The 27,991-nt window shown below is 45.4% G+C and overlaps 2 protein-coding genes across 17 annotated transcripts in view; one reads left to right on the forward strand and one right to left on the reverse strand.

Annotated features, from left to right (window-relative positions):
* Window positions 1–20,273, forward strand: part of tjp1b (tight junction protein 1b) — an 80,989-nt gene extending 60,716 nt beyond the window's left edge. For 5 of the 16 annotated variants that reach the window (XM_053885476.1, XM_053885486.1, XM_053885489.1 and 2 more), the window contains 28 exons: window positions 575–631; window positions 1,360–1,484; window positions 1,591–1,693; window positions 1,922–2,237; window positions 2,865–2,971; window positions 3,314–3,482; window positions 3,554–3,698; window positions 4,309–4,320; window positions 5,041–5,174; window positions 5,691–5,796; window positions 6,383–6,533; window positions 7,556–7,664; window positions 7,740–7,959; window positions 8,281–8,465; window positions 8,572–8,667; window positions 8,737–8,819; window positions 8,890–9,100; window positions 9,174–9,274; window positions 9,697–10,047; window positions 10,232–10,483; window positions 11,530–12,378; window positions 12,742–12,833; window positions 13,044–13,256; window positions 13,316–13,446; window positions 13,725–14,184; window positions 15,495–15,712; window positions 16,676–16,819; window positions 18,456–20,273. In XM_053885476.1, coding sequence (XP_053741451.1) covers window positions 575–631; window positions 1,360–1,484; window positions 1,591–1,693; window positions 1,922–2,237; window positions 2,865–2,971; window positions 3,314–3,482; window positions 3,554–3,698; window positions 4,309–4,320; window positions 5,041–5,174; window positions 5,691–5,796; window positions 6,383–6,533; window positions 7,556–7,664; window positions 7,740–7,959; window positions 8,281–8,465; window positions 8,572–8,667; window positions 8,737–8,819; window positions 8,890–9,100; window positions 9,174–9,274; window positions 9,697–10,047; window positions 10,232–10,483; window positions 11,530–12,378; window positions 12,742–12,833; window positions 13,044–13,256; window positions 13,316–13,446; window positions 13,725–14,184; window positions 15,495–15,712; window positions 16,676–16,819; window positions 18,456–18,550 — 5,235 coding nt within the window. In that variant the 3' untranslated portion in view covers window positions 18,551–20,273. The remainder of the gene's footprint in view (window positions 1–574; window positions 632–1,359; window positions 1,485–1,590; window positions 1,694–1,921; window positions 2,238–2,864; window positions 2,972–3,313; window positions 3,483–3,553; window positions 3,699–4,308; window positions 4,321–5,040; window positions 5,175–5,690; window positions 5,797–6,382; window positions 6,534–7,555; window positions 7,665–7,739; window positions 7,960–8,280; window positions 8,466–8,571; window positions 8,668–8,736; window positions 8,820–8,889; window positions 9,101–9,173; window positions 9,275–9,696; window positions 10,048–10,231; window positions 10,484–11,529; window positions 12,379–12,741; window positions 12,834–13,043; window positions 13,257–13,315; window positions 13,447–13,724; window positions 14,185–15,494; window positions 15,713–16,675; window positions 16,820–18,455) is intronic. The other 11 variants (XM_053885477.1, XM_053885487.1, XM_053885478.1 and 8 more) reach the window with 9 other exon arrangements.
* Window positions 18,100–27,731, reverse strand: zgc:101540 (hsFATP2a_ACSVL_like domain-containing protein). Its single transcript, XM_053885493.1, has 10 exons — window positions 27,238–27,731; window positions 25,407–25,616; window positions 24,909–25,067; window positions 24,715–24,839; window positions 24,447–24,641; window positions 23,633–23,723; window positions 21,961–22,159; window positions 21,764–21,861; window positions 21,569–21,699; window positions 18,100–21,479 (listed from the first exon to the last, which is right to left on the reverse strand). The coding sequence occupies exons 1-10, from the start codon at window positions 27,716–27,718 to the stop codon at window positions 21,303–21,305; spliced, it is 1,866 nt and encodes a 621-aa protein (XP_053741468.1). The 5' UTR covers window positions 27,719–27,731; the 3' UTR covers window positions 18,100–21,302.
* Between the last annotated feature and the right edge of the window lie 260 nt (window positions 27,732–27,991).

Raw genomic sequence — 27,991 nt, forward strand, 5'->3', positions numbered from 1 at the left:
AATGCATACCTTACAGGCACGTACACACTGACCCACAATTAAAACTAGGATTAAAAATGCAAACCCAATCCTTCTTAAAAAAAAACAAAACACTAAAGTACATCAAATCAGCTCAATTTAGTTGGTGACTATATTGGTGAGAGTATTTCTGTCTCATAGCTTTTTGATCTGTTCTTATTCTTAGAAAGTAAGAATATGGAGACAAGTTGTTACAGATTTCTGTGAAGGGAATAGATGATTCAATTTTGGTGGTGTTCTGGGTCGAGGGAATCTTCTAGGATTCATTGCGAGGGGACTGGAGTGCATTAGTGGTCACTGTGGTCTTGCTTAGCAGAGATCTGCAGTGCTTTGCTTCTTAACTTGCTGAGACATTTTGTTCATGCATTGCAAAGCCGCTGCGCAGAGTCTGTTTCTTTGTTTTTTCCTCCCCACATTCATGCAGTGAGAATTGATGTACACTTACACATCCATGTTAAAATTATCTTGTTGCTTTTTGCTTTCCTTTAGGGCAGGCTCATTATACTGTATTGTAATGTATTGGCACATGTTGAAGTTTTGTTTCTGTTTCTTTCAGAGCGCAGCTATGGAGGAGACTGTCATTTGGGAACAGCACACAGTTACACTACACAGGGTGAGTCTTTTTTTAAACATTTATCTCTGCGCTCTGGTGATTGTCGTCTTGACCCGTGATAGTCCTTTCCTCTCGTCTCCTAGTCACCCTTCTTACCGCTGCAGTGCTGTTGTGACTGAAGATTGCTGTGTTATCATCCCACTTCTGCATGTCCGGAAAATTGAATGGATTTTTTTTGGGGCTCTGTGATCCATTGAACAAAGTGATCTATTTAAGAGTGTGTTTATGAAGGTGTTTGTTAACAAGCTTCACTTGCTTGTTTTTCCCATCAATAACACACTTTCTATACGTTGGAAAATACTCTTATGTGAAAAGACAGGTTAGATTGGTGTTAGAATAAATAAAAAAAACCACATTATTGATTCAATGTCAGAAATGTCTTCTATTAACAATTAACAGTAAAACAAACGGTGTGCCATCTGAAAACTATTTCTGCTATTTCTCTTAATAGCTTAAGGAACTGCGGAAACCTGTAGCAGCATAGCTCAACGCCAGAGCTATGTAACTGTTTCTCACTGTTTGGTGTAGTTAGTTAACACTGCTACCCTTTAGCAACACCTTTGGCACTGTTATTACCTCAACCAGATGTCACTTAGTTCAGACTGTGATGACGTGTGCCTTGGCTCAGCCAACAGCAGGACTGGGTTATATTTTGTGTTGAGAATTGAGGTGAATTAAGATACTTTATTGAACATCTTGTTTTTCTTGTTTTTTTTTTCTTTTAACAGGCACCAGGGTTTGGCTTCGGGATAGCCATATCAGGAGGTCGGGATAACCCTCATTTTCAGAGTGGCGAGACCTCCATTGTCATCTCCGATGTATTGAAAGGCGGCCCGGCGGAAGGCCTTCTTCAGTAAGTTACTCCCCCAGTATTGGCTGCAATATCTGATTGCACGTGATCTGTATTAAATGACTGGATCGCACCAGAATGACTCCAGCCCTCTCTGTCTTTTCACTAGGGAAAATGACCGGGTCGTGATGGTCAACGCGGTCTCCATGGATAATGTGGAGCATGCGTACGCAGTCCAGCAGCTCCGCAAAAGTGGGAAAATTGCCAAAATTGTAAGTCAAATCTAAGAATGACTTACTATAGGCAGAGTGAAGCAAAGTCAAGAGTTGTAGAAGGTCAGAGGAAGAGACGTAGTTTGTATATTAATCCGAGTAAGACAGTAAAAGTTCACTGCCTCAGGCGTCTCTCATATTTCACAATTGACTGTGGACTCATTGATTCTTCCCACCGTTACTGATTGGTGGTCAGACTCTTCAGATATTTCAATGTCTTTTTGGCAGACCATCAGACGGAAGAGGAAGGTACACGTCCCAATGGGTCGCCTCGGGGAACGGGAAACTATGTCAGAGCACGACGAGGAAGAGGACAGCTATGATGAAGAGATCTACGAGACGCGGAGCGGACGCAGTGGTGCCTACAGTGGAGTGGGCGGCGCAATTGGCAGACGCAGCGGAAGAAGCAGCGGGCGAAGAGACAGAGAACGTGAACGAAGCGGATCACGGGAGAGGAGTCTTTCCCCGAGGTCCGACCACCGCTCGCACAACTTACCTCCACGTCCTGCTAAAGTTACGCTTGTCAAATCCCGCAAAAATGAAGGTGAGGCTCAATAAGTCCGGGAAGATGGCATATCTCCTAGTTCCGTTTGTGGTTGGCAGATCTCACTCTCATCATGTGCAAGTCATTTTCTTCAACATTTGTTTTAAAATTTCTTTAAAATGAATCTCTTCAGGTGAGATTTCTCACCAATAAAAAACAAATACATAGTGAGAGAAAAACCAAAACGATGAAGCTGGTCAAATTGAATTTATTTCGTTGACCTATTTTAACTGACCTGAAATGAGTTAAGTCCTCCTTGTGACTTTACCAATTCATCCACAATCACTGTGTGTGTGTTGATAGAGCGCAACCAATCGACAACCACTTCCTGCTTTTTGAAGTTGTAGTTGGTAATATTGAGTTACAGATATTGATAAAGTTTTGGTAGTTTATTAAGATCTAAAATAAAGAAACTTTAAATGACCCTTGGTCAACATCCAAACCCAAAATTGCCAGCAACTGCAAAATCTCAAGTCTGGAAATCTAAGTAAAAAAGCAATTAAGCTCCTTTTAATCTCAGCTGTTAATCCGAATGTGGAAGCTGCAGCCTGCAAGTTTGTTGAATGTGGCGGAGTCATGTGATCTCTGTGCTAACATTGTCTTTGTTGCTGTCGTTCACATTGTAAGCAGAATATGGCCTGCGCCTGGCCAGCCACATCTTTGTCAAGGACATCTCCCCTGAGAGCCTCGCAGCACGGGACGGCAACATCCAGGAAGGGGACGTCGTATTGAAGGTGAGAAAGGGAGACAAGAGCAATATCCGCACATAAAATATGAATGAAATGCCGGGTTATGTTCACACATTTTTTCCCTTATGTGTAAACAACAAACAGAAGGACAAATACGGACCCAGGTTCCTAAAAGAATCTGCATCACAACGATTATAAATGGTTAAACTTTCAGTCTTAACATGATGAAGAACCTCTTTATCTTCTCTTCATTGTCATGCTCTATAATTTAATTAAATCTCGAGCCATTTGGGAGAAAACAAGCTCTTTTCCACAACTCCACTGAGTACACGTTTTTCTTTTACTAATGGAAAGTAATGATTTGTTTTCCTCCTCTCTTTCTCTCAGATAAATGGCACAGTTACGGAAAACCTCTCCCTGATAGATGCTAAGAAGCTGATAGAAAGGTCGAAGGGCAAGCTAAAAATGGTTGTTCAGAGAGACGAAAGGGCAACCCTCCTGAACATCCCTGACCTCGATGACAGCATTCCTTCAGCCAACGCCTCGGACAGAGATGGTGAGAATCTGCTTTATCAGCAGTTTTTGCCGTGGCTGTTGATTTTAAACAGTGACTCATGCCTATGTCAGACATTTCAGATATCCATTCTCTGGCGTCAGACCATTCCAATCGATCACATGAAAGACGTCGTAGCAGTCGCTCTCGATCCCCGGACAGAAGATCTGAACCTTCGGATCACTCCAGGCACTCACCACCTCAAATCAGCAACGGCAGGTAAGACATAGATCGAAAAATAAAGGAACGTCTTGTTTGTCTTAAGTCCGGCACGGCAAAACCACAAGTGTCACCGAAGATCAGCCGAGTCGCACGTTGGACTGTGAGCTGATCCATAGCAAGTGTTCAGAAACTAATTAACCTCCAAGAACCCACTGTGATCCTGTTGTCACACCACAACCTCCATCAGTCTCTCGTGGTCGGGCGTTCAAGGGGTTGAGGAGAACTTTCAACTTTTGATTTTCTTTTTGGGTGTATACCAGCCATCGACTCATTCAGCACTTGTCCAAAATTAAATCTTGTTTAAAGATAGCTCATTACACTTAAATGTAAACTTGATAGCACTCGATAGTTATTTACCTTTAGCGCCACTGATCTGCACTGCTAAACTAAATGGGCTGTTTTCAAGTTTCAAGCAGTTGCATCACTGGGTCGGATTGGACTTAGACTTAGACTTAGACTAGACTTTATTGATCCCTTTGGGATGACTCCCTCCAGGAAATTTACATTTCCAGCAGGAATAGAGGCAAGAAAGGGCATGCAGTCAGGTTATCTATCAATAGGCTGTGTTTTTCAATTGTTTTTTTTTGTTCCATCATTACATCACCAGTTGGAGAATACCGTAAGTTTCACGTCCTTTTCGCATTTCCCCTAAATAGTCAGACCTGAGTTTATAGTATGTAGAGAAATAACTCACCCTCGTGTTCCCCTCAGAACTGTGATGACATTTTCAATGAATTCTTCTTCCAAAATGCCACTTTAACCATGTGACTTTCTCCTCATTTAAACATTTATTTTCATCATATTGAGCTCTAGAAAAGAACAGAAGTGTAATAAATTGTAATAAATTTGCACTGTTAATTTCAGCAGTCTTGCGCCAGTGCTTGCTCCACTTTATACTTCTGTTACTGACAAAGGTGTGCCTATATAAGTTTTATAAAAGTTGCAAGCCTTGTTATCAAAATGTTGATGCTGAACAAACAAAAACTCATGTTAGCTTGTTGTCAGATGCCTCTGAAGAGGTGTAACTCCTTATTCCAGAATTTTACTTTTAAATTCAAACAGAGGACATAATCCGCTCCGACACCTTCAGATATCGAGCTCTTAAAATAGAGCAGATAAAAGATCAAGCTGTGACCTTCAGGACTGAAATGCTACTTCAGATCATCTTTGTATTTTAATTCAGTGACCACAGCATTTGAAGTCAAATCCTGGAGTCTGGTTTGGGCTTATTCCAGAGCAGATTATGTATCCTTGAGTGTTCTCCCTGTGCCCGCTAGCTTTACATCTCTGAGGTACACTATTTATAGAATCCTGTCTCGTAATATTTTTGCGCCTGCAGTCACAGAAGTCGCGATGACGAGCGAGTCTCAAAAGCAGCTTCCACGCCAGCAAAGGTAGCAGAGGAAGTTCCTCTTCCCAAACCCAAGGAGCCGGCGATCGCCAGAGAGGAGAAACAGCTTCCACCACTTCCAGGTAAGAAGCTCCAGCTCTCAAGAATGACATTGTTACCCTAATTTGTTTTATGAACTATAGCATGCTGCAAGTGCCACTGTAACAAGGGCACCAGGCAGGTATTTGGCGGAGAAGATTAACTGAGCACAAAATGGTTAAATAAGATCTTGTGTGATCCAGTCATTTTTTTTGCCCTTTTTAAAAGCACAAATGCCAAAGAAGTTAAAACCAGACGCCTGCTGAGCCTGGCTTAGTTTGCCCCGAGCCAAGTGAAAATAAACCATATGAGTTGATGGAGTCTGACGTCCCCCCCCGCTCCGCCCCTCCAGCCTGCAGCACTCTGCTGCCTTTCTGTTTGACCTCCCTGCTCAGGACAGTGTGTGCCCGCAGTGCACGAGTGTGAGGAAGTGTGAGATGATACTTGGCCTGTGTGTCTTTGAACTGTTGTGTTGTTACTTGTGTTTTTCTTAAAAAAATAATGGAATCAATATTTTGTGTGAAAGTATTAACTCAGCAATTGTCGTGTTTTGTTTCCAGAGCCAAAGCCGGTGTATGCTCAGCCGGGACAGCCAGACGTGGACCTGCCAGTTAGTCCCTCTGATGCCCCAGTGCCAAGCGCTGCCCATGATGACAGCATCTTACGGTAATGAAGTGGACAAAATAGTACACGCCATCCAACGTAAACATGTTAAGTAACATGTTTTAAAAAAGTAGGAATTACCATCTGACCTTCTGTGAGCAACTTACTGCTGGCAGTTACGTTATATTGAGCCAGAAAAAGACATTGTGAGAAAATGTAAGCTGCAGGTCACACACGCGGCGGCTCATCTTGACAGCTTTCAAAATCCTCCCGTGCACATCCTGCCACGAGGCTAAGAAATAATTCATCGTGTCAATGTATTTCATTGCACGGTCAGGGTTTGCCGGCAATTAAATAAGCTGCTTTCAAATACTGGATGGAGGACTATCAGCACGAACACTTGACTGAAGTTGTTTTTGTCACTTGCTGAAAATTGTAAAATCCAATTCTTGTTCAAAAAAAGAATAATAACTTCCTCATATTTCATCAGCTTCTACTGGGAGAACCTCTTGACAAATAAACCTTGGATGTGCTCCAGCATTCACTTATTTTCTATTAATGGCAATATTCATTGGAGGGGATGGGAATCCCAACGGTTCTGTGCCAGAGAAAGTCAGTGTGACTTCTTTGTTTGTGCTCAAATCATCAGGCCAAGCATGAAGCTGGTGAAGTTCAAAAAGGGGGAGAGCGTTGGGCTCAGGCTGGCTGGAGGGAATGATGTGGGCATCTTTGTCGCTGGAGTACTTGAGGACAGCCCGGCCGCGAAGGAAGGCCTGGAGGAGGGTGACCAAATTCTCAGGGTAGGGACGCTTCCTGTTATTTTTTTTTTTTTTTAAACCAGTCTTGTTTGTATGCTTGTTACTTCAATGACACTTTTGTGAATGCAGTGTATAACAGCTGTGTTCTGATGGCTGCTGCTGACATAAAATACATTTATGATACGTGATATTTCCATTTTATTTCCCTCACTATCTGAACATTTTTTGTTTGGGTTTTTGTTATTGATTTTTTAGTTAACTTGTCAGATGACCCATCTCATTGAGCACTGTGGGAATCTTTTGCCCCCCAATGCTGAGATTTCACCCCGTTTGCCAATATTTTCCAAGCCTACGGGGGAGTTTTTAAAGCTGTTTTCAACATGTAGCGAAGTGTGACCCATCAGTGGAGCAGGACTTTTAAGGTAAACCGCTAAAGATACAAACCCCACTCCCCCAGCAGAGACGACCCTGCCCGGTGAGAAGAATCTGTGGCTAGAATTCACGTTGTCCCTCTCCACACTTCATTTTAGGAGTCACATGATCCTTTCAATGCGCTCAGTCTTGTGCAAAAAGGAAATGCACTTTTTGTGGATCTGTAATTAGCTGTCATGCTTTGTTCAACAAGCAGAAAAGGGTAATTTTTTCGTTCCCATGAATTTGCACAATCCAATCAGCACAGCTCAAATCAGATAGTCTGTCACTTTGCCTCTAGTAAAAAGGTCAACATGCGTATTAGGTGCATTGGCTTTATTTCACTGTCATGAAACGTACACGCCTGTCTCTTAGCAATGGTTTGAGGGATCACACGCAAACACAGACTGTGTCTCCATGTTTGTCTGCAGAGCCATATATCTCAGTGTGAACCTCCTCCATTTGGGGTCACACTGTGCAGGAAAACCTGCAGTTTCCACGACAATGGGAAGAACAGGAAGAGCAATGTTAAATACTGATTTATGTGCTTGCCCAGCGTTCAGTGTGCATGAACGCCAGAGAGAAAACAAACTGGCTGCATGAGACTGTCCTGAAGAATACCTGAAATAACTTGAAAATGTTTTACATTCCAGGTAAATAATGTTGATTTTGCAAATATAATTCGAGAGGAGGCGGTGCTGTTCCTTCTTGACCTCCCTAAAGGTGAAGAGGTGACCATTCTGGCCCAGAAGAAGAAAGATGGTCAGTGAATGTGATAAACCAGTGATTCATGTTTAATCTCTGTTGTGAACTGACGCACCACTCCGTCCCGTCCAGTCTATCGTCGGATCGTGGAGTCCGACGTTGGCGACTCCTTCTACATCCGGACCCACTTTGAGTATGAGAAGGAATCTCCGTACGGGTTAAGTTTTAACAAGGGCGAGGTGTTCCGGGTCGTGGACACACTCTACAACGGCAAGCTTGGCTCCTGGTTGGCTATCCGCATCGGCAAAAACCACCAGGAAGTTGAGCGAGGGATCATCCCCAACAAAAACAGGTTAACATCTCTCCTCTGTTTCTTTCAGGCTAAAAGTCATTCTACTTAAAATAATTCAAAATTTTCCTCACGTTGAGGTTAAGTAATGCCATAATGAGGTCTTTTTCTGTCAAGAAAGTTTGAAGCAGCCTATCTGTGGCAATAAGACTGACTGACGGTCAAATATTTATTCTGTTTGCTTCAGTGTGTTTGTTTTATTGTCAGTCTTGACTCCTTATCTGTCAGTTTTGTATAAATTCTGGTAATTTTTACTTTGTCATAACCTAAATCAAAATTCAACCTCCATATTTCTGGTTAATATTCCTCCCTCTGTGACCACAGGGCTGAGCAGCTGTCAAGTGTTCAGTACACTCTTCCAAAAACAGCGGGAGGCGACAGGGCCGACTTCTGGAGGTTTCGTGGTCTTCGCAGCTCCAAAAGAAATCTTAGGAAGAGCAGAGAAGACCTTTCCTCACAGCCAGTTCAAACAAAGTTCCCAGCTTATGAGAGGGTCGTTCTGAGAGAGGGTGAGATGTGACCTGAAATTCTTTTTGACTCAGTTCAGTTCATTTGAAGTTGCACCGATGATCAAGTAAAGAAACACTAAGATACACTTTATTCTCCTTTACACAGCGGGCTTCTTGAGACCTGTCGTCATATTTGGTCCTATCGCCGATGTTGCCAGAGAAAAGCTCTCCAGAGAAGAACCTGATCTGTTTGAGCTTGCAAGTATGTTGTGTTCTATATCTATGAATCATGTTATTGATGCTGTGTTAAACTATAATTTCTCTCTTCCAGAGAGTGAGCCAAGAGATGCTGGAACAGACCAGCGCAGTTCAGGAATCATCCGTCTTCACACAATCAAGCAAATCATTGACAGAGTGAGATTTTCTCCTTCATTTCAACGACCCCGGGTGAGCGGTCTTAATGTCTCCTTTGCTCTTCTTGTAGGACAAACACGCTGTGCTGGACATCACGCCCAACGCTGTAGACAGACTGAACTACGCTCAGTGGTACCCCATCGTCGTCTTCCTGAATCCTGATAACAAACAGGGTGTAAAAAACATGAGGACCAGACTGTGCCCCGAGTCCAGGAAGAGTGCAAGAAAGCTGTACGAGCGAGCCATCAAGCTGAGGAAGAATAACCATCACCTCTTTACAAGTAAGAGATTTTAGAAGCAAGATCGCTGAGAATGTCGAGTTTTATAATTATTTTTTCCATTTGTTTCCGTCAGCTACCATCAATTTGAACAACATGAACGAAGGCTGGTACGGCGCTCTCAAAGAGACTATTCAGCAACAGCAGAACCAGCTGGTGTGGGTGTCGGAGGGCAAGGTGAGGTACAACAATGAATGGCACGTTTACAGCTAAATGTTACGTGCAGTTGGGTGTGCTCCAGGTTAAAACGCATTTTCACAATAGACAGGCTGAATTCATTTCATTGAGAGTTGTGTAACCAGGTCTTGTAGAACTCAAGGTTTTTATTTACATTAAAGCGCTCAATGTGCCTCTTTTGCCTGTCTGTATTCCGGGTTCTGGAAGCTCCTTGCTGCTGACAACTCAAAAAGCAGTTGCGGAATGATTTCATTGGTCTGATACGAAGATACTAAATATCTTGGTGGTTGACGCTCACTAGCCCATAAAAATCCATACATTAGTGATATTGTTGTTTTAGCCGCAGGGTTCAGAGCTTGTCGACGTGTCTAATGGATTAGAATTAAACCAGGATTTTTCTATGCCGTCCTTCTCTTCTTCAGGCCGACGGCACCACGGAGGATGATCTGGACATCCATGACGATCGCCTGTCTTACCTCTCAGCCCCCGGCAGCGAGTACTCCATGTACAGCACTGACAGCCGACACACCTCTGATTACGAAGACACGGACACGGAGGGCGGCGCGTACACCGACCAGGAGCTCGACGAGACCCTCAACGACGAAGTGGGTCTACCCACGGAGCCCGCCATCACCCGCTCTTCTGAACCTGTTCGAGAAGACCCTCCCGTCATTCAGGATACGCCCGGTTACCCTGGATACCAGCACCCAGTGCAACCGGACCCAGCTGGCCGCATGGACCCCACTGGGTTCAAGATGCCCTCTCCACAGCAGGTACGGGTCTCCTCCAGAAAAAGGATGTTCAGAAAAATAGACTGCAGTGAAAATAGCTTCCTTGTTACATGTAGTTCACATGATCTCGTGCTCGTCGATAATAGTGTGTACAGAAACGAACTCGGGCTGAGCTGTAATCTGTTGCATTCAGGCTGTCTCAATGTCTCTTAACAATACTTCACAGCAAGATGAGGCTGCTCTGCCCCTGCCCTCGTTGCCTCCACCGGTGGTAGCGCCCCCTTCTGTTGAGCAGCCTGTACAGCTAGAGGGTACGCACCTAGAGGAGCCGTCAGCTTCAGCCGCTGTTCCTCAGGCTGAATCACTTAGCAGCCCCAGTCCTGCCCCTGAGCTTATTCAGCCCCTGCCTCCACCGCCACCACCTCCACCACCACCACATGAACCCCACCCATCTGGACTTCCTGGTCCAGAACCAAAGGTACCCGCTGTTTCACCAGCCACTTGGACCGGGCCTGGGCCCCCCGCCTGCTGTTTTAACTGCCTGTCTTCTCGCACATGCTTACCACTCGCTCTCTGCATGACATGCCCACACTATGTGACTCTCTGAGCCCGCCGCCCACTCTGGCTCCCAGAGAAAATGTGTGACAGACTGGTCCACATGCACCACAGTGGGCTGGGAGACCAGACGGATCGGTACTTCTGAGTCTCTGCCAGGGCCAAGACGTCCACAAACAGCCCTAAATGTGGCCTCTAATTTCCTTTGCATGGCTCCTAATGGTTTTGTTTCCTTTCAGCTTTAACTTTCTTCTGTAGACAACAGTCAGTAGCAACGGTGGCATCACAGCAGTAGCTGTTTGGTTCGTTGTAGTGCCAGTAGTTGGACCTTGCATTAGATGCAAACTGAATGTTGGTTGCATGATGAAGGCTAACCTGCAGACAGTACCCCTGGAAACAAATCCAATTACGTGATCTCAAACACTGAAATCTACTAGAAGCCTCTCGAGTTCTTAATGAACCTTCATGTGAAGGAAGAGTTGTGATGAGATTTGCTGTCTCCAGGCTACACATCATACGTTTGAAACGAGGCCTTTCAGAAATGTGCTAACTGCTTGTCACCGTCATTATTCATCATTGAAACTCGGAGATGGACTTGTGAATGGGCAACATTCTTGAAAGGCGTCTTGTCAAACAGGCATTCAGGGAAATACTTTAGAGTGAAGGACACTTGGCTTGTTTAACTTGCACTTTAACTTGATTTATGATGGAAGTATTTAACAATGTTTTGAAGATGTGCCTTTGAATTTGCACTGAAGTCTGTTGTGGTTACACTGCAAAAATTACGTCTTGCTTTCGGATGAAAGAAGTCATTTCTGTTTTTGCCGTCTGACATTTTTGAGGCAAGCTTGTAATCTTTGCAGTGTATGTGAAAAGTGTCTTTCTAATGACTTCGGTGGTGGGTCAGTCGGTCCCTAAAACATTCCCACTACCTGCCAGATACATTGACTCTAGATCATTTGTTCACAGATGTACAAGAAAGAATTGTACAACATGGAGGAGCCGGTGAGGATCAACCACGGCATGAAGCAGTCGATGAGCTACAGTCACCAGCCGCTGTACCAGGACAAACAGCCATACCGTGATTATGACCACCCGCCTTACGGTTACGACGGAGGGGGCTACCCTGAACCAAAGCCTCACAACTCTGACTCTCATCTGCACTACGAGAGCCGTGTGCCTCATTACAATGACCAGTGGCCCCACTACGACCAGCAGACCTCGTCCTCCCAGCCTGCAGGGTACCAGCCGCCCGTCAGCTACAATCCCCGGTCACCTTACGAGGACGGACCGGGGCGGGACTATAGCCCCCCTCAGTCACGTTATGACGAGGCCTCACCCGTGGGGTACGACGGCAGACCTCGCCACAAACCCGGGCCCATCCGCTATGATGAGCCGCCTCCCCCTCCACCCCCCGGAGGCTACGACGCACGCTCTCCTTATGAAGCCGAACCTCACGGCTTCTCCATAAACTCACCCCGATCACCTGAACCCCCCAAGCAGTATTTCGGAGACTCGGGTCTGAGGTCCTCCTACATTCCTGGGCCTCAAACCCGCGCCTATGGTAAACCAGGGATGCACGAGACGATGATGAACTCGGAACCAGCCATTCCTCCTCCCAAACCAGAGCCGATGACCTCTCCAGGTGAGCCTGTAGTCACCCCAGGCTCTAAACCTCTCCCACCCCCTCCTCGGGAAGAGCATGAGGAGGACCCGGCCATGAAACCGCAGTCGGTCCTCAACAGAGTCAAGATGTTTGAGAATAAACGATCAGTGTCGATGGACCGGGCCAAAGAGGGCGATTCGTCAGTGCTGAGGGTAATATCTTATTTCTATCGCTATTCTATTTTTTTTCTATCTCCAATGCTGATACGAGTGTGATTTATTCTTGAATCCTAAAATATCATCTTCTCCTATTTATAAAATCTTCAAGCGAGATAAATTAGCAAAGCGCCAAATGATTTGAATTAAACCGACAGCTGCGTCATTCAGACTCTGAACTGCAAGATGTGAAAGTGCGGTTCTTTGCTTCATAAAATGTTCCTCTGTCTCGTGACCATCTGTTGTGCAAGAGATGTTAGATGCAACACAGCATCAGAATGTGCATGCGGTTCACTCATGTGAACTCAAATGTCTGTATGGTGCTGGAAGCGCTAAAGATGTCTACTCTCCACTTTTCAGCCTGCAGATGTTCCGAAACCGGCGAGTGCACCTGGTCCAGTTCTCAAAGCAAACTCCCTCAGCAACCTGGAGCAAGACAAGTCCAGCTATCGGTGTGTAGTTCTTATGGCAAGCTGATTTTTAGAGTGCTTGTGGTCCATTCATTGTTTCACACGGCCACCTAGTGGTGCCCTGGAAACACAACGGATGGATTGATTTAACACTTGCAACTAGGTTTTTCTGCTTTATTTAGTCATTAAAGTGTTTTAAATGTGCAATTGATCTGCATTAAGATAGGACTGAGTTGTGTTTTTCCTTTGCAGAGCACCGGAGCCACAGAAGCCACACAAGCCACTCGACGACATGGTGCGCTCAAACCACTACGACCTGGATGAGGACGAGGAGTACTACAGGAAGCAGCTGTCCTACTTTGACCGACGGAGCTTCGACAGCAAAGCCATGGGCCAGCCCGGTCCTGGTGTCAACCGCTTCCATGACCTGCCCAAACCATCTCAGCTGTCGTACCCGTACAACAGGTGAGATGTCAGAACATACGAAGGTCCTCATTCCTATCTGATCCGATGTTCTGTTTCAGAGTGGAGTCTGTCGAGAAAGTCAGTCCAGTGGAGAAGCGGTATGAACCCATGCCACAAATGGGACCACCGTCACAATATGGGCCACCTGCTGTCCCCCCAAGCACGCTACCCAAACTCAGCCCAGTTGATGGTAAGGTTTTTCCCCTTGATCCTTGTCTCATAAATAAAGCCTTTTTTTTCTTCACAGTTTTTGATCAATAAAAGGAATTTAGTTTGCTCCATTAAATACAATTAGAAACACAGTTTATTGTATCATTAAAATATAGCTGGTAAAATTGTGAATTAAAAATGAATAAAAGTAGAGCAAGAAAAACGGTGGTCTGAGAGACAACTAAACTCTTGATTTGACTGTGTTTTTTTTTTCTTTCACTAAATTTCTGATCTAACCGTATTAATCGTCTCCTACAGTGAACTCTATACCTGAGCCGCTGGGTTCCCCTAATCCAAAACCGGATCTGGCAGCTCTCAGACCATCCAGCAGGGATGAAACGGCACTGGTTGGCTACCTTCCTCCCAGGGGTCTCCCAGACAAGTCCCCAGTCAACGGCACCGATGCGGCTCCCCCGAAGACCTTGGGTGCTCCAACTCCAATGAGTTACAACCGCTACGTCCCCAAACCGTACACCAGCTCTGCACGGCCCTTTGAGCGCAAGTTTGACAGCCCCAAGTTCAACCACAACCTGCTGCCCAACGACACACAGGTGAAGGGAGACCACCTCAGCAAGCCCAACAGCGTGGGTAAGCCTCAACTGTCCCCTCAGCCTCTGGACCATGACAGCGGCCTGGACACCTTCACGCGCACTATGGACAGCAGGCTCAAATACCAGCACAACAACATCAACGCCATCCCAAAGGCCATCCCAGTCAGGTAGGCTGATAACAAAACACCTGAGCTGCAGGATGCCACTTTTCAGGCGACCTTCTCATATTGAGTTATCCATGAAACACTCTCCCACACAGAGTGACGGGCTGGGGATTTTATTTGGACTTAAAACTAGAGCACCAACATTACATGTCAATGTTAGTAGGTGGTATTAGGTGGTGAACAGGTGGTTAGAATGTTTTGGATTGTATTGGCAACCTCAAACCACGATGCTGATCAAATTGTTACCCCGCCCTCTTGGACCTTTCCTGCGATTGTCCACACGCTCACACTTGCATACATTCTATTCTGGCTGGATACTGTACATTTTACAACATCGTATCCACTACTTTCTATCCCATCTGTCGTGTCTGTCTCCCAGTGAGTTGTCACTTCTTGACTGACTACAGAGTAGTGCTCCTTCGGCATCGGCTGAAGAGGAAGTATTAACACAAAATAATGAGTCTCTCGTTCATTAAAATGAACAGAAGACAATCGTTGTGAGTGAAACACAGGCCTGTCCTGCTGACAGTTCAGAAGGACACTCGACAGAGATGCAAGTCAAAACACAAGTTGATACTTCAACCAGGTATATTTTCTCAAACCAGAAACAACCAAGAATTCCATAGAAATTCGCATAGGTTGCACTGTTCTGTTCTCTGAAAACAACAACATGACATTTTCGAATTGATGTGTAGCTAAGCTTTACTCATATTAAAAGCTTCCGGTTTCCACAGTTAGGTTGTTGTGCTACTGCACTATCAGAGTGCTCAAGCTTCCTATAAGTCATGCTGTCTTCTTCGTTTGTTTGCATCTACAGGCCTGGCATGTGCATGTGGCATCGTTTTCAAAACGACTCTTTTTATGGAGCACTTTTTTGAAACCAGGTCGAAAAACACTGGAATGTTAATGATGTGCCTTTGTGTGGCTATTGCCTGAGTTCAATACATCTGCTAGAGCCACCCACACACCCAGAAGGCAACGTCTTTTCCAGTGATGAAACTGTTCTTGAACACTGCCCCCTGCTGATCAGAATGCGTCTTTGCCGTCAACTACACAATTTACTACTTGGCAATTTGTGTTTGTGTCGTCTGTCGCGTTGAAGTAAGTTGTCAGTCTCATGATGGCAACTTAAACTGTGAAGAGCAGAAGAGCAGCAACCGGTGACTGTTGCTGCTCTTCTGTTGTGTTCTCTGGGGAGCAACAAACGGAAAGGTTCAGAGCTGTAGCTATAATAAATCGACATACAGTCATGTACAAAGTTGGTGAAGGAAACATGCAGTTTATTCACAGGAATGTTGTCTTTGCTTCGGCAGCCCGAGCGCACTGGATGATGATGACGAAGACGAAGGGCACACGGTGGTGGCCACGGCCCGCGGTATCTTTAACTGTAACGGAGGAGTCCTGAGCTCCATCGAGACAGGAGTCAGCATCATCATCCCCCAGGGAGCCATCCCAGAGAGCGTGGAGCAGGAAATCTACTTCAAGGTGTGCCGGGACAACAGCATCCTGCCCCCCCTCGACAAAGAGAAAGGTCAGTGCCATGCCCAGTGGAGGGAGATGGATGTCTGGGCCGGTGGAAACCTTGTTACTGCAGATCCTGCTGGTTTATGCTCCTCAACTTTTCTCTCCGGATTCTATATATCAGGACATATTGCTGCTTACCAAGCTTAAGTCAATTGATGGATCAGAATATACCGGAGCAAACTGGTTTTCTAAATGTAAGCGAGCAGACCTGGGCAAAGTGTGGCCCGGGGGCCATATGTGGCCCTTTGCCTGTGTTTTTGTGGCCCTCATGGGGTCAGATTAAAACTATACAACTGATAAGTTGTCATTTTCCGTCATTTTTTAAAATCCTGTTTCCATTTTAGCCAGCACTTGTTCAACAATAAATACAGCACATACAGGCTACATTTTTGTAGTTTTTATATTATATTTTACATTAGTTACATTAGTATTGTCCTCAAAATTTGTTGAAGGAAAATTGTATTTTGACATAAATAGCCTTTTTACCTTTGATGTCCACAGTTTTATTGTGATATGCATTCATTTAAGATGAATGCAAAATGATTTTTTATAGGTTTCATGCCATATTTACACTTCTTAATGTCTATCCTTGATTCCATGCAGTATGGTTCATTGTGTCCTTGTTACTTATTTATTTTAGATTTTTTTCTGTCACGTTTCATAGTCATCGCAGCCCTTCTTTTGGCATGATGGCCCCTCGCAACAGTCTTGGTTTATATTATGGCCCTATATGAAATGTATGAAAATGTCAGTTCCAAAACGCAGATGTGGTGCATCATGGGGGATTTCCTCATGATGCTGTGTTATAGATCTCAGGGCCACATCTACAGCACATAGATGTTACATCAGACTTGTATGCTGCTTCTCAAACACCTCATTTTTGAAACTGACTGAAGAACTGCAAACTCCAACTCACGTCCGGAATGAGACGCTGACTTGCTGGTGACGGTGTGTTTACCTTTCTGTGCAGGAGAAACGCTGCTAAGTCCGTTGGTGATGTGCGGCCCTCACGGACTGAAGTTCCTGAAGCCGGTGGAGCTGCGCTTACCTCACTGTGCGTCCATGACCCCTGATGGTTGGTCTTTTGCTCTAAAATCCTCCGACTCCTCGTCGGGTACGCTGTCCCTCTCTCTGTCCTTTTTGGGTCTGTGGGCTGGCTGTGGTGGTGCAAGTGACTGAAATCACCTTTTGTTCCCATCAAACACTTTGTTGTTGATCATAGAGCAGCAGCTGGGCTCCGTGACTCATCACTCGCTCACACAGAGAGAGAGAGACAGAGAGCTTGAGTAGTGCTTCTTTTGAATGGTGACAAACAGGAAGTTCTAATTACTCTGTCTGAAGCTACAGAACTTCAGATCCTTGTGGAAACACTAAGAAAAGATGAGATAGTCAGTATGACTCTTGAGCTGCAGGTCTTTGGCTTGTTGACCAAATCAGAGGGTATAAATCCAAGTAGTGGCACCAGGGCGTCATGCTGTCATGTTCAGAACCAGACAGAACCAGTCCACTCAGCTGCCCAACCTAGACCACCTCCTCTATAGTGCACACAACACCAGGTTCACACTCCGCCAGCAGGTCTGAGAACACAGATGCCCTAATGGTGCGTTCCACTTGTGATCCCACTGTGAGTCCTCTCCTAGTTCTGGTTGTGTAAGTGACTTTGCGCTGTTTCCATCCAGACAGTGAAACTAATGTTAGGAGCCATCCTTCACATCGCACCCTGCACCACTGCAGAGTGCAAGCTCTGTTGAATAAAGACGCTTGAATTTTTGCAACTCTGAACTGGGGACAACATCAAAGCACAAGAGGAACGCTCCATTGAGGACAATCATATGAACAAGTCATGTTTACATTGTGCTTGTTTGCTTCAATCGAATGTCCTTGACTGAAGTCATCTGCAGTGTGGGGGGATGTCGAAGCACGCGTTCTGCTTTACTTCATGTTCTCTTTTCATGCGGCACTTAAAAGCAACTCACAGTATGTTCACAAAACAATGAAAAAAATCTTGTCCGTCTTCAAAGAAGTACTGAGTTCAGATTCAAGCCTGGTGCAAAGCAAAGCAACCCTGACACACGCAACAATGAGTGCAGTCAATATCAGTCTTTTATAACAGGCAAAGTGAAAGCAAAGGAAAACGGATTCATTGAACAAAAATGAAGCACAAAAACAGTGAAATCGGGAGTCCTCACGTCTCGCCAGCGGCAGTAGGACCTGATGTTCCACTACAGAGTTTTGTTTCATTTAAAGATATCCTGCTCTGGACGTCTGCTCATTCTAAATAAGACCTGTAGTGTTGGAGAGCAGCGGCAGTACTATACACTGTTGCTCCCGCAACTCTGCAGCTGTGCTGCCCCCACCTGGGCAGGCCACTGGTGCGTTCAGGACCGTCGTAATTCCTATGTGGCACGTTTGATGATATTAATTTTGGGGCAATTCCTCAAATTTGCAAAGCGTTTGTCATCGGGAACATTTGGGGACCCACTGTTTCTGGCTGCTTTATTGCCCCATAAATATTGAAAACCTTAACATAAATAACTTTTTTTTTTACATTTAAATTTGTTTAATATGAAATTGCAGTTTTCCTCAGAAACTTTATTCACACCATTTTCTATCCGTTACTACATCACTTCACCACATGGGGGCGTTAGAATCACATTGGTGGCGAGCGACACGTCAATGAAGTAAAGAAGAACGCGTGCGCGTCTCCTTGCGAAGATTCCTGCTCACTCTGTAACCCTGTCCTCCTCCAGGTGATCCGAAAACTTGGCAGAACAAATCCCTCCCTGGAGACCCAAACTACCTGGTGGGTGCAAACTGCGTGTCTGTGCTCATCGACCACTTCTGAAGCGGGAAACAGCTGGTCTGTTACTGAATGTGATGAACTGGACTCACCACACCGGAAGAGGCTCATCCTCACCTTGTTTACTGTGCCCGAGAGTTTGGTTGTTTCTTAAAGGAAGACAAGAACACAAGGGGAGAGGGAGGAGTGGAAGCTGCACTTCTATCCTTTCATTTTCGTCGGTGCTTTCAAGGCTTGCAAAAAAAAAAAAAAAAAAAACAAGATGAACAACGGAACAGAGTTGGGAATGCATGACCAGTGCCACAGACTGAGGAATCGTCGTTTTTAGCCAGTTTTCTAAAAGACCAGAGCAGTGAGAGAAAAAGAAGAATTTTGGAAACTCTTTTTTTGTGTATTCTTAAAAAAAAAAAGTAATAAAACTCACAAACAGCAAAGTTGATATATGCAAAACTTTTGTTTGTGAGTTCTCGGGTCATGCGGGAGGATGCGAGGACTTGCTGAGCCCGGGTTGTGAAGGAAGGAAAAGAGGATGAAGGTTTGTTGGGACTGAGCACTCACCAGGGTTCTCCCCAGCGCTTTGGCAGCATAGGGGCACCCTGCGCTGGGATTTTCACCCCCAGCTGTTTTTGTCAACATATAGGGAAGTGTGATGCAATGTCAGCACTCCCTCGCCGTCTGTGGAGCAGGACGTCGTCCGTCTGTCGCCCACTCCCCCCCTACGCTGCTCAAAAATCCTGGGGAGAACCCTGCTCACTCTTTCAAACTTTTTGTAGCAAAGTTTTACTGTAGTTAAATATACTGACTTGACTTTTACAAACTCGTGCTGTCTAGAGATCTATGCATGTGCTACGACTCAGGTCCAGACGCCTGCTACTACTAAGTTCTACACATGAGAATCCCATCGACACTGCGAGCAGTGATGCCTTATCTGCATATTAACTTTTCAGTCAAACGTTCCCACGTCAGATCCCTGGGTTTCAGCGGTCAAAAGTTGCATTTCTCTCCTGAACTAGGACTTCAGCGCGCGCACACACACACACACACACACACACACACACACGAATAATTGAGGCTGATGAAACGGTTTGCTTTCTTTTACTGCTATGCATATGACGTCTGAGGAAATGGATTGAAATTAAAAAAAAAAAGAAGCTCGAGGATGTTTAAAATTGTGGCTGTACATAACGCTAGCACATGGCCTTGGTTCTCTGTAAATTAACTTTTGTACATCTTTGTTATTTTGTATAAAAGAGTAAAAAAAGTTTATTTAAAAAGAGAAAGCGGTTACATTGGTTTGTATTCCGGTTTAAACCCCTGAGCCTTGGAACTGACACACGCAGTAATAAGTCCGACTTTTCTACCAACACACTCACACGTTCACACCGACACTCTACTTAAGGCATTTTTATCTGTCAAACTTTTTATTGTTATTTACAAAACTAGAGAAGTGCTTGGTTTAAAAAAGAAAAAAAAAGATGTGCTAGAAGGGGGGTCTGCTGCGGCCAGTGGTCCCTTCTTTATTTGTGATACTGGATGCTGTATTGTGTGCCCTGAAATGTATTTTTGTACTAATAGACAATTTATTACGGCACATCAGTACTATTTTCTTTTGATATAACACGGCTTCAACCTGACACTTGTTTGTTTTCCTGTGTGCTGACATTGTTTTTATTTATTTTATGGATTTTTTGGTTTCTGTTTCCTGTTTGCCACACACATTTCTAAGTATACACCACTGTATTAAATAATAAATTCATTTTTAAAGTAACTACATCACCTGCTCCAGTTTCTGTGTACTGCTTTTGACACAGGCGTGTGACTCTTCTGCTGACCATCTGCCAGAGGTCGCTGTGTGTTTGGTCCAATATTTTATTCATATTCGTTCATTTGATTTTATTTTATTTGTGCATTACTTTTATTATTGCACTGCCAAATTAAATCACTTAAAAAAAATGCATTCATTTACTCTCCTCACATTACATTGTGATTTATTCCACATCGAATTTTTCTGAATGGTAATATTTATTTTCCGTAAGCTATTATTATGTTAGGTATTTGCAAGTACTAGTTCTCAATTTAATTTTTTTTTTTTTACATTTTTTTTATGTATTTCGTCACATTGCGGTGATCATTTGGTTAAACTAACTCTTCATTTTTCATCCACACACGTAGATTTAATATTCTCCTTTAATCCCTTTGTGAAACGGGAGCTGTGACACCAGTGTTTACCGAGTTGAGGTGGTTGAAAAGAGGTCACGTGATCGCTTGGAGCAAGTACAGGTTTGGTAGCGCGCCCTTTAATGCGCGACACCACTTTCACATCAGCTCAGGGTGGCAACACCAACATCTTGAATCTCGACAGTCACAAAACTTCACACAGTTCACAGATTCAATTCACTTCAGTGAAGTCACGTAACATGAGAGAAGATCAACAAACATAAAACCTGATAAAGCTGCAGTAAAAGCGCACTGCGGCAAACGCGACGTCGTCAGTGCCAAAGGTCGACGGCCAACTGATAGTAAAAGAATGTCTTCATATTAATTTCATTACAAAAATCAAGTATAAAAATCGAGTTCAAAAACTATCTGAGCTTGAATGGTTGAAACCGTAAACTTCAACCATTGGTACCGAGGTAAAGAAAGACAGAAGATTTGCAACATGTACGTTTTTGTAAGTTTATCTCGCTCTGAACTACGAGATAAAAGCAGTAAAATCTGGTTCCAAAACCTCCAACTCCTCCCTGAGATCAGCGGTTCGACCACATCTTCGAGCAGCAGACGATGAACGTGTGTTCTGTTAGAGCTTGACAGCTCCAGAGGAGATTGTGTTGTAAATGTCTTCAGTCAGAGGAACGTACGTCTTTTTCACCGGATCCAGGAAGAACAAGGGGTCGGTGATGAGCGCCGGGTTGAATCCTTCTTGCACCAGCAGCACCTTCTTCATCTTAAAGGTTCCAGTCATCTCCAAAGATTGCTGCAACAGACACCACTCGACTGTTTATCACTGAAACACGTGGACACAGTTTTCAGGCTTCACGTCCTTGACAGATTTAAAAACGTTACCTTGATCCTGATGAATCGTGGTCGGGCGTACGCCGGCAGAAAGGTCACGACCTGTCCGTACGTGTCTGACCCATCAAACTCCTCCCCTTCCTTCAGAGTGATGGCCGCCATACCAGCCCGCCCCTCGTAGCCTGAAACAGGAAGTGAGACAAGGTCAGCGTGTAAGACATTTACAGATAAGATAAGGCTCCTTACCGTCAACTTTCACGCCGTAAACATTCGCCTCCAAAACGCAGCGAGCCAGAGTCAGAATGTCTTCCACCTCCGACGTGGCCACGTTCTCCCCTTTCCACCTAGAACACGTGCTGAGGTTTGTCTTCACACTCACATGCATCTACAATAACTTCAACTGGTTCATGTTCTACTGAGAGCCCGAGCGGGTCGGTGCTCACCTGAACGTGTCTCCCACTCGGTCAATGAAGTAGACAAAGTTGTCTGGGTCCACCCGAAACAGGTCGCCGGTGTTGAAGAACAAGTCTCCTTTCTTTGTCACGTCATGCAGCCGCTTCTTCTCCGTCTGCTGTTTGTTTCCCGCGTAGCCGCTGAAGGGAGATCGTTTGGTCACCTTCCCCACCAGGAGGCCCACCTCACCTGAGGGAAGCGTTACAGTCGGCGGGATGTTTAGTGTGTCGCACAATTTTAGAGCTAAAAATCAGCTAAAAAGTTTTCAAAATATATTTATTTTCACTTAAGCCTGGTGCAAATATAATGTCTTCTTCTGACGTTGTGTACCCCACGTCTTACGTGTGCCGAGGGACCCTGTGAAAACAGAACTCTTGGCCTCTGGATTTGATGTTCCGTTTCTACTGAGTCACCACCTGCAGATGCTCCCTGCGAGTCAGAAGAAGTAGAAGAGGAAGCAGCGGCATGTGGTGGGCAGAGGAGCGGCAGCTTCAGAAAATAAAACACTAAAAACTAGTCTGTCTGCGAGTGTGCCGAGTGCCCGCCACAGCATTCTATCAAATGTCGCAGAACGAGGACCAAGGAGAAAGATTTTGGCTCCAGGATATAATTCAGCGACGCCAAGCAATATTTCCTCCAATATTTCATGTGTCTGAGCAAACACACAAACTCTCTTAGCTTTGAATTGTATCGATTCTTTACATATTTGTTCAACAGAACCATAATGTGATATATTCACGATATGTATATATCAAGAATCTTCCAATACAATAAATAAGTAAACTAACTCTAGTCACTGAAGTCACATGACACCATTGAGGGCGCTGGATATTGGATATATTACTGGTACCTCGGTTCTCGACCACAATCCGTTCCAGACGGCCGTTCGAGAAGCGATTTGTTCGAAATCTGAATCGATTTTTCCCATTACAATTACGGTGCATGTGGAAGTGGTTGCCGAGTTAGTGACGTCTCTCCAGAAGTGAAGAGGTGCCCGGTGCGTGTCCAGCTCTGAATGTGCGCTTCTGTGCAGTTTGGCTGTGACAAGGTCATAAACCAAGTCACGCTCTGTCCCAGACTCGCCTCATCCCTGTCTGAGCTCCAGCCGACAGCAGGACATCAAACCCTGGAATGTGCGCTCCAGCCTCGGAGGTGTTGAGAGCGAACACCTCCCCTGTGACACTCTATTCTACTCACATTTTGACCAATCACCAGTGTCTTTAAGAGGAATCAGCTCTTTAAACATCAGCCAGCTCCGATAGTTCACTTCAAATAGCATCTCTTCTAGTTGATAGAAGTAGAAGTTATGTACTGTAAGAATGTGTGTCTTCTTACAAATAAATACACCTTAGGTCATGTACATTTTTAAAACGGCACGCACGGTCAAACAGCGCAGTGAGCGCTTCATTTTATTGCCTTTATGTCTGGACGCCAAGAAGCGTTGTAGTCCGGAAAATGCAGTAATTTATATTCAATTCAGGATTAATTCTTCTTGCGCAGCGTCAATATTTTTGTGCGCTGAGATCGTATCAGCTGTGTGCCATTGCGCACGCGCGCAGTTTAGAAGGAACATTGGCACCAAGGTACATTTTCCCACCAGTCGCTGATCCGCCCCGCACAGTGTTTGCTAACACAGTTTGCGTCTGCTCCAGCTGAACTCACCTTTGGCCGCTTGGATGCAAAGTCCCTGCGCGTCTCGGATCGGCTCCTCTTTCTCGATGTCAAACTTGATCAGAGTGAAGGGGAAGAAGAACTGAGGGAGAAATAATCAGATTATCTGGTCAACTGAGCAGTTTAGAAGAACTGAGAAGTACTTGAAGTAGTGACACACTAAGTCATTGAACACTTAATAGTACAATCAAGTAAAGTTTTGCAGTGATGTCAGATCCCAGACATGAATGAGCGGAACTCATTTCAACTCAGTTAGGGCTCCTCTGATGTGTCCTTTGATGTGTGAAATGGTTCCTTATGCCTGAGCCTCAGGAATAAGCGGACTGTGCTAAGAAAACAATGAGATCTCGACTAGTCGTTACAGGCCTGGACTCATTTAAGAGGACATTGTCTTTAATAGCTGAGATTCTTCTGAGGCTAACATCACTTTGGGTTGCTTCAAAAATTAACTCCACGAAAAAGATTCTCTTCAACAACATTTGAGGTTCTATTTTGGTCCCATCATGGTCTGACCTCTCCTGACTTGCTGACTTCTGCAAGGGTGAGGGTCATTTTTTCAAAAGCATGTGAACACTACCGTAACATTCATCCAGTTTTGAGGATTATGGATCCCATAAAAAGGTCAGGCGACCCTGCGACTCTGCCCAGAAGTTGGCAGCTTCTGGTGTCAGGGCTCGATCAGATCACCAAATTGAAGTTTATATTCAAGTTCCTCACCAAAACCAGACAGAGATGAGTCTATTGCACACAGCCACCTGCTTGGTTCTGAGCTGTTAACAAATTCCAGATGGGCCTCAGGACTCACCTTATGGACGGGGTTGACTCGTCCCACAGCACCGACCTTTGAGGTGTAGTTGATGAAGCCAATGTTTCCCTCCGTCGCACCATACAGTTCATTCATTTTGATGTTGCCAAATCTCCCAAGAAACTGGGTCCAAATATCCGTGCGGACGCCATTCCCGATGGCCATCCTCACCTTGTGATCCTTGTCATTGTTCTTCTGCATGGATGAGAGAGAGACGTTCGTGTCTGTAGGACGGTAAACATTTCCTCATGCCGAGTGGTTCCTTTACCGGGGGCATGTTACAGAGGTACCGCACGGTCTCTCCGATGTACTGCACCACCGTCACGTTGTACTTCCTGCAGTCGTCCCAGAACTGAGACGCGGAGAACTTCCTCTTCAGCACCACAGTCATACCTGCAGGTCACATGACCTTCAGCGAGAAAGCGAGGAGACGGGCTCTGCTGTGAGGGGAAAGAGTCCCACCTCGATCTATGGCCCCGGTCATGCCGATGAGGAAGCCGGCGCTGTGGTACAAAGGCAGATTGATGTACAGAACGTCCTCAGCGTTGACGCCACACACGGCCTGGATGAAGGAGGCGGCCCACACCCTCTCATGAGTGACCACCGCTGCCTTTGGTAAACCTTCAGTGGAGGGGAAAATAAACGTCACCACACATAAAACCACGTCTTCGCAGTACATCATGTTAAAGAATAATTTTGCGTATAAAATACATCCGAATCCTGCCATGAAACTGTCCCTAGAGTGTAAAATAAAACACAGATGTCACAGACACTTCAGAAATGTAAAATAACTTCAGTTAAAACAGTTTCATCCAGCTTGCCTGACCTGTTGGTCCACTTATCTGCCTCCCGAACTTCAAGTGAGCGGTTACTGCAGGCTGAAGCTGAAACCTGCCAAACTTGTGCCAGGCGTGCCACGAACTCCCCACCACTGATCTTAAAAAGTAGCTTGACCTGTACCTGTGGTCCCAGACGTGTAGATGTAAAGCGCCGTGCTGCGAATGTGGACGTTGGCTCTCAGTTCTCTGGGCAGCGGCAGGTCTGACGCCTGAGGGATCTTGTCAGACAAAGTGTTGATCCCTGGTGTCTGACACGTGTCTGACAGGAGGAAAACAGCGATGCCCTCCCTCTGTAGCGTCGGGAGAATCTCCTCCACAGCCGACTGGAGCTCTGCAAACACAGACGCAGAGATGAATCTGCGGACAAAGCCAGAGTTGTTCTCCTTGCGTCCACTCACTGTGTAGCCGCCCATCCCAGTGGGAGGCTGTTCATTCCAGCGTTTTCATTTCTGAGCAGTGAGAAATATTCTGCTCCAACAAAGAAACCACTGACCAGACCCCAAACATTCTCTGTCACTACCTATCTATCGATGTAAATGAGAGTGTTCAGACACATTTGCTTTCACTTTGAAGTCATAAACTGCTCCTTCAAGAACCGCTGGGTCAAGTGAAAAAGTGAAAGTTCAAACATGAAGAACACGTTTGATCTTTCTAGTAAGTTATACCGGTATTATAATGACTATATTATTTATTTAGTTGTTGTTTTTCTTCATCACTCTAAACACAAACACCATTAATACATGAGAGTGAATGGGCATTTATTGATTGGGGAAAAGTTATTTTTAATTCTGTCTTCTGTTTTTGTCCTGGCTTAGTCTGATAGTTGACTAGTGACTGACTACTTTAACGACGAGTCGACTTGTCGCCACATGACACATACAGAGTGACGTACACAGCAACGGGTTTGAGTGTTGTGTTCTTAATAGAATGAAAATATAATATAATATAAATAAAAAATACACTGTAATTATTAATGTACTGTAATAATAGTTGGAAACACTTCTACAGTGTTAAATACTGATTTGAAACTTTATATTTGAATTTTAATGGCTCAAAATGTGGTAAAAGGTTGGTGATCTTTGAAATGCTCCCACATTGTCCACATTTCGACTTGATTGGTCACCTGGCAAGTGCGACAGACTGACAGTCACCTGCCGGAGACTCAACAGCGAACACTCTGGACCCTGAGGTCTCAGCTCCATGAGGATGTAAACTGCAGTGATCCACACAGAGAAGGCGCTCAGATAAAGTTGAACTTCTCTGTGTGAAAGGTTGAGCAAATAGCATCTCGTCATGTCGATCCCGGGGTCACAACTTGTGTTTGACTATCAGTGACCTCCCTCAACACGGCAGAGGCTGTTCCTTCCTACTGCACACGGTCACTGGGTTTCCATCTAAAACTGGACGTCCCGTCAAAGATGTTGAGTAGATGGAGAAAACACTCAACTGTTTGGTAGCAGCAAACACAAGTCAGAAACAGGACTTCAATACTGTCTGGTCCTCTGCTGCGACAGGACTAACTTGGGAATGTGCTCCTCTGTAATCGAACGAATCAGGAGGAAGTTGTCAGAGATCAAGATGCCACCGGAGTTTCTGCAGTATCTTGCTGAGACTGATGCCACTGATCACTTCATTCTCAGAAAACATTTTGGTGTCCTGACCATCACAATGTAGCAGAACGGCATGGCTGACATACTTCTTCTCTGTCTAGATCTTTGATTGAGCTCCTGACATCAAGATGGATGTAACAGACCCAGAAGAGCTCCACACATTAAGCTTGACTCTTTGAATCCATCTTCCAAACATTTGAGTCCTGCAGCAGAGAATCCCGTGGATGACTTGTTTTGCAATGTGCACCGCTGTACTTTGACTTTTGCCCCGCACAAGCACGTCGGTTGAGAAAGTGGCGCCCCTGCGCTGCTGCCAGGGGCCCCTCCAGTCACGTGCCTTACCTGCAGAGGCGATCAGCACTTTGGCCCCGCAGCAGGAGAAACAGTGCAGCAGAGACTTGGAGCGGATGTTGAAGTTGAGGAGCGCGGCCGGGCAGCCGAGCTTGGCCAGAGCCAGCCAGGTCCAGAGGAAGCGGGGCTCGTTGGCCAGGAACAGAGCCACCGTGTCCCCCTCCTTCAGCCGGGCGAGCTCCTGCAGAACTCTGGCCACCTTGTTGCTCTGACGGTCCGCCTCTGCATAGGTGAAACTCTGCCCTTCAAAGTGCAGAAAGATCTTCTGAGGGTTCTGCCGGACCCGGTCCAGAAAGCGGTCCAGGATGCTGTAGAAGGGTCGGACCGTCTTGTACTTGACGAGGCGGCAGCCAAGGTTCAGGCTGCGCAGGATGTAGAGGGACTCGTCGACAAAGTAGTGCGAGTGAGCGCGCAGGTGGAGCAGCAGCAGGAGCAGCAGGCCCACCAGCAGCGTGAGCCACCAGTCCATCATGCGCGCGTCTCAGGTCCAGCGTTCAAGTGCCAGAACACAAGCCCCAGATTTGGGAGAAAGTTCAGCGCTGCTCGGCCACGCCCACATTCCGTGTGCTTTTTTTTTTCTCTCCAGGTTGCCAGATCTACATCTCCTCCCCCTTCTTGTTCTATAGACCTCTCGCCATGCCGTTGTCCTGTTGGACTTGGCTCTTTTTATTGCTGGTATTTAGTGTAAAGACTAGTAACGTGGATGTTTATCCAATCCAATTTACACCTAAATATGCGCACGTCA

The sequence above is a fragment of the Synchiropus splendidus genome, chromosome 14 (genome assembly GCF_027744825.2).
Source record: "Synchiropus splendidus isolate RoL2022-P1 chromosome 14, RoL_Sspl_1.0, whole genome shotgun sequence".
Lineage (NCBI taxonomy): Eukaryota > Metazoa > Chordata > Actinopteri > Syngnathiformes > Callionymidae > Synchiropus > Synchiropus splendidus.

Excerpts from the sequence above, each read along its gene's own strand:
- zgc:101540 (XM_053885493.1), bottom strand. The coding sequence starts at position 27,718 with ATGATGGACTGGTGGCTCACGCTGCTGGTGGGCCTGCTGCTCCTGCTG. Across the intron at positions 24,840-24,908 it reads GACCGGGGCCATAGATCGAG|GTATGACTGTGGTGCTGAAG; the intron begins GTGGGACTCTTT and ends TGTGACCTGCAG. Across the intron at positions 23,724-24,446 it reads GAGTCAACCCCGTCCATAAG|TTCTTCTTCCCCTTCACTCT; the intron begins GTGAGTCCTGAG and ends TTTCTCCCTCAG.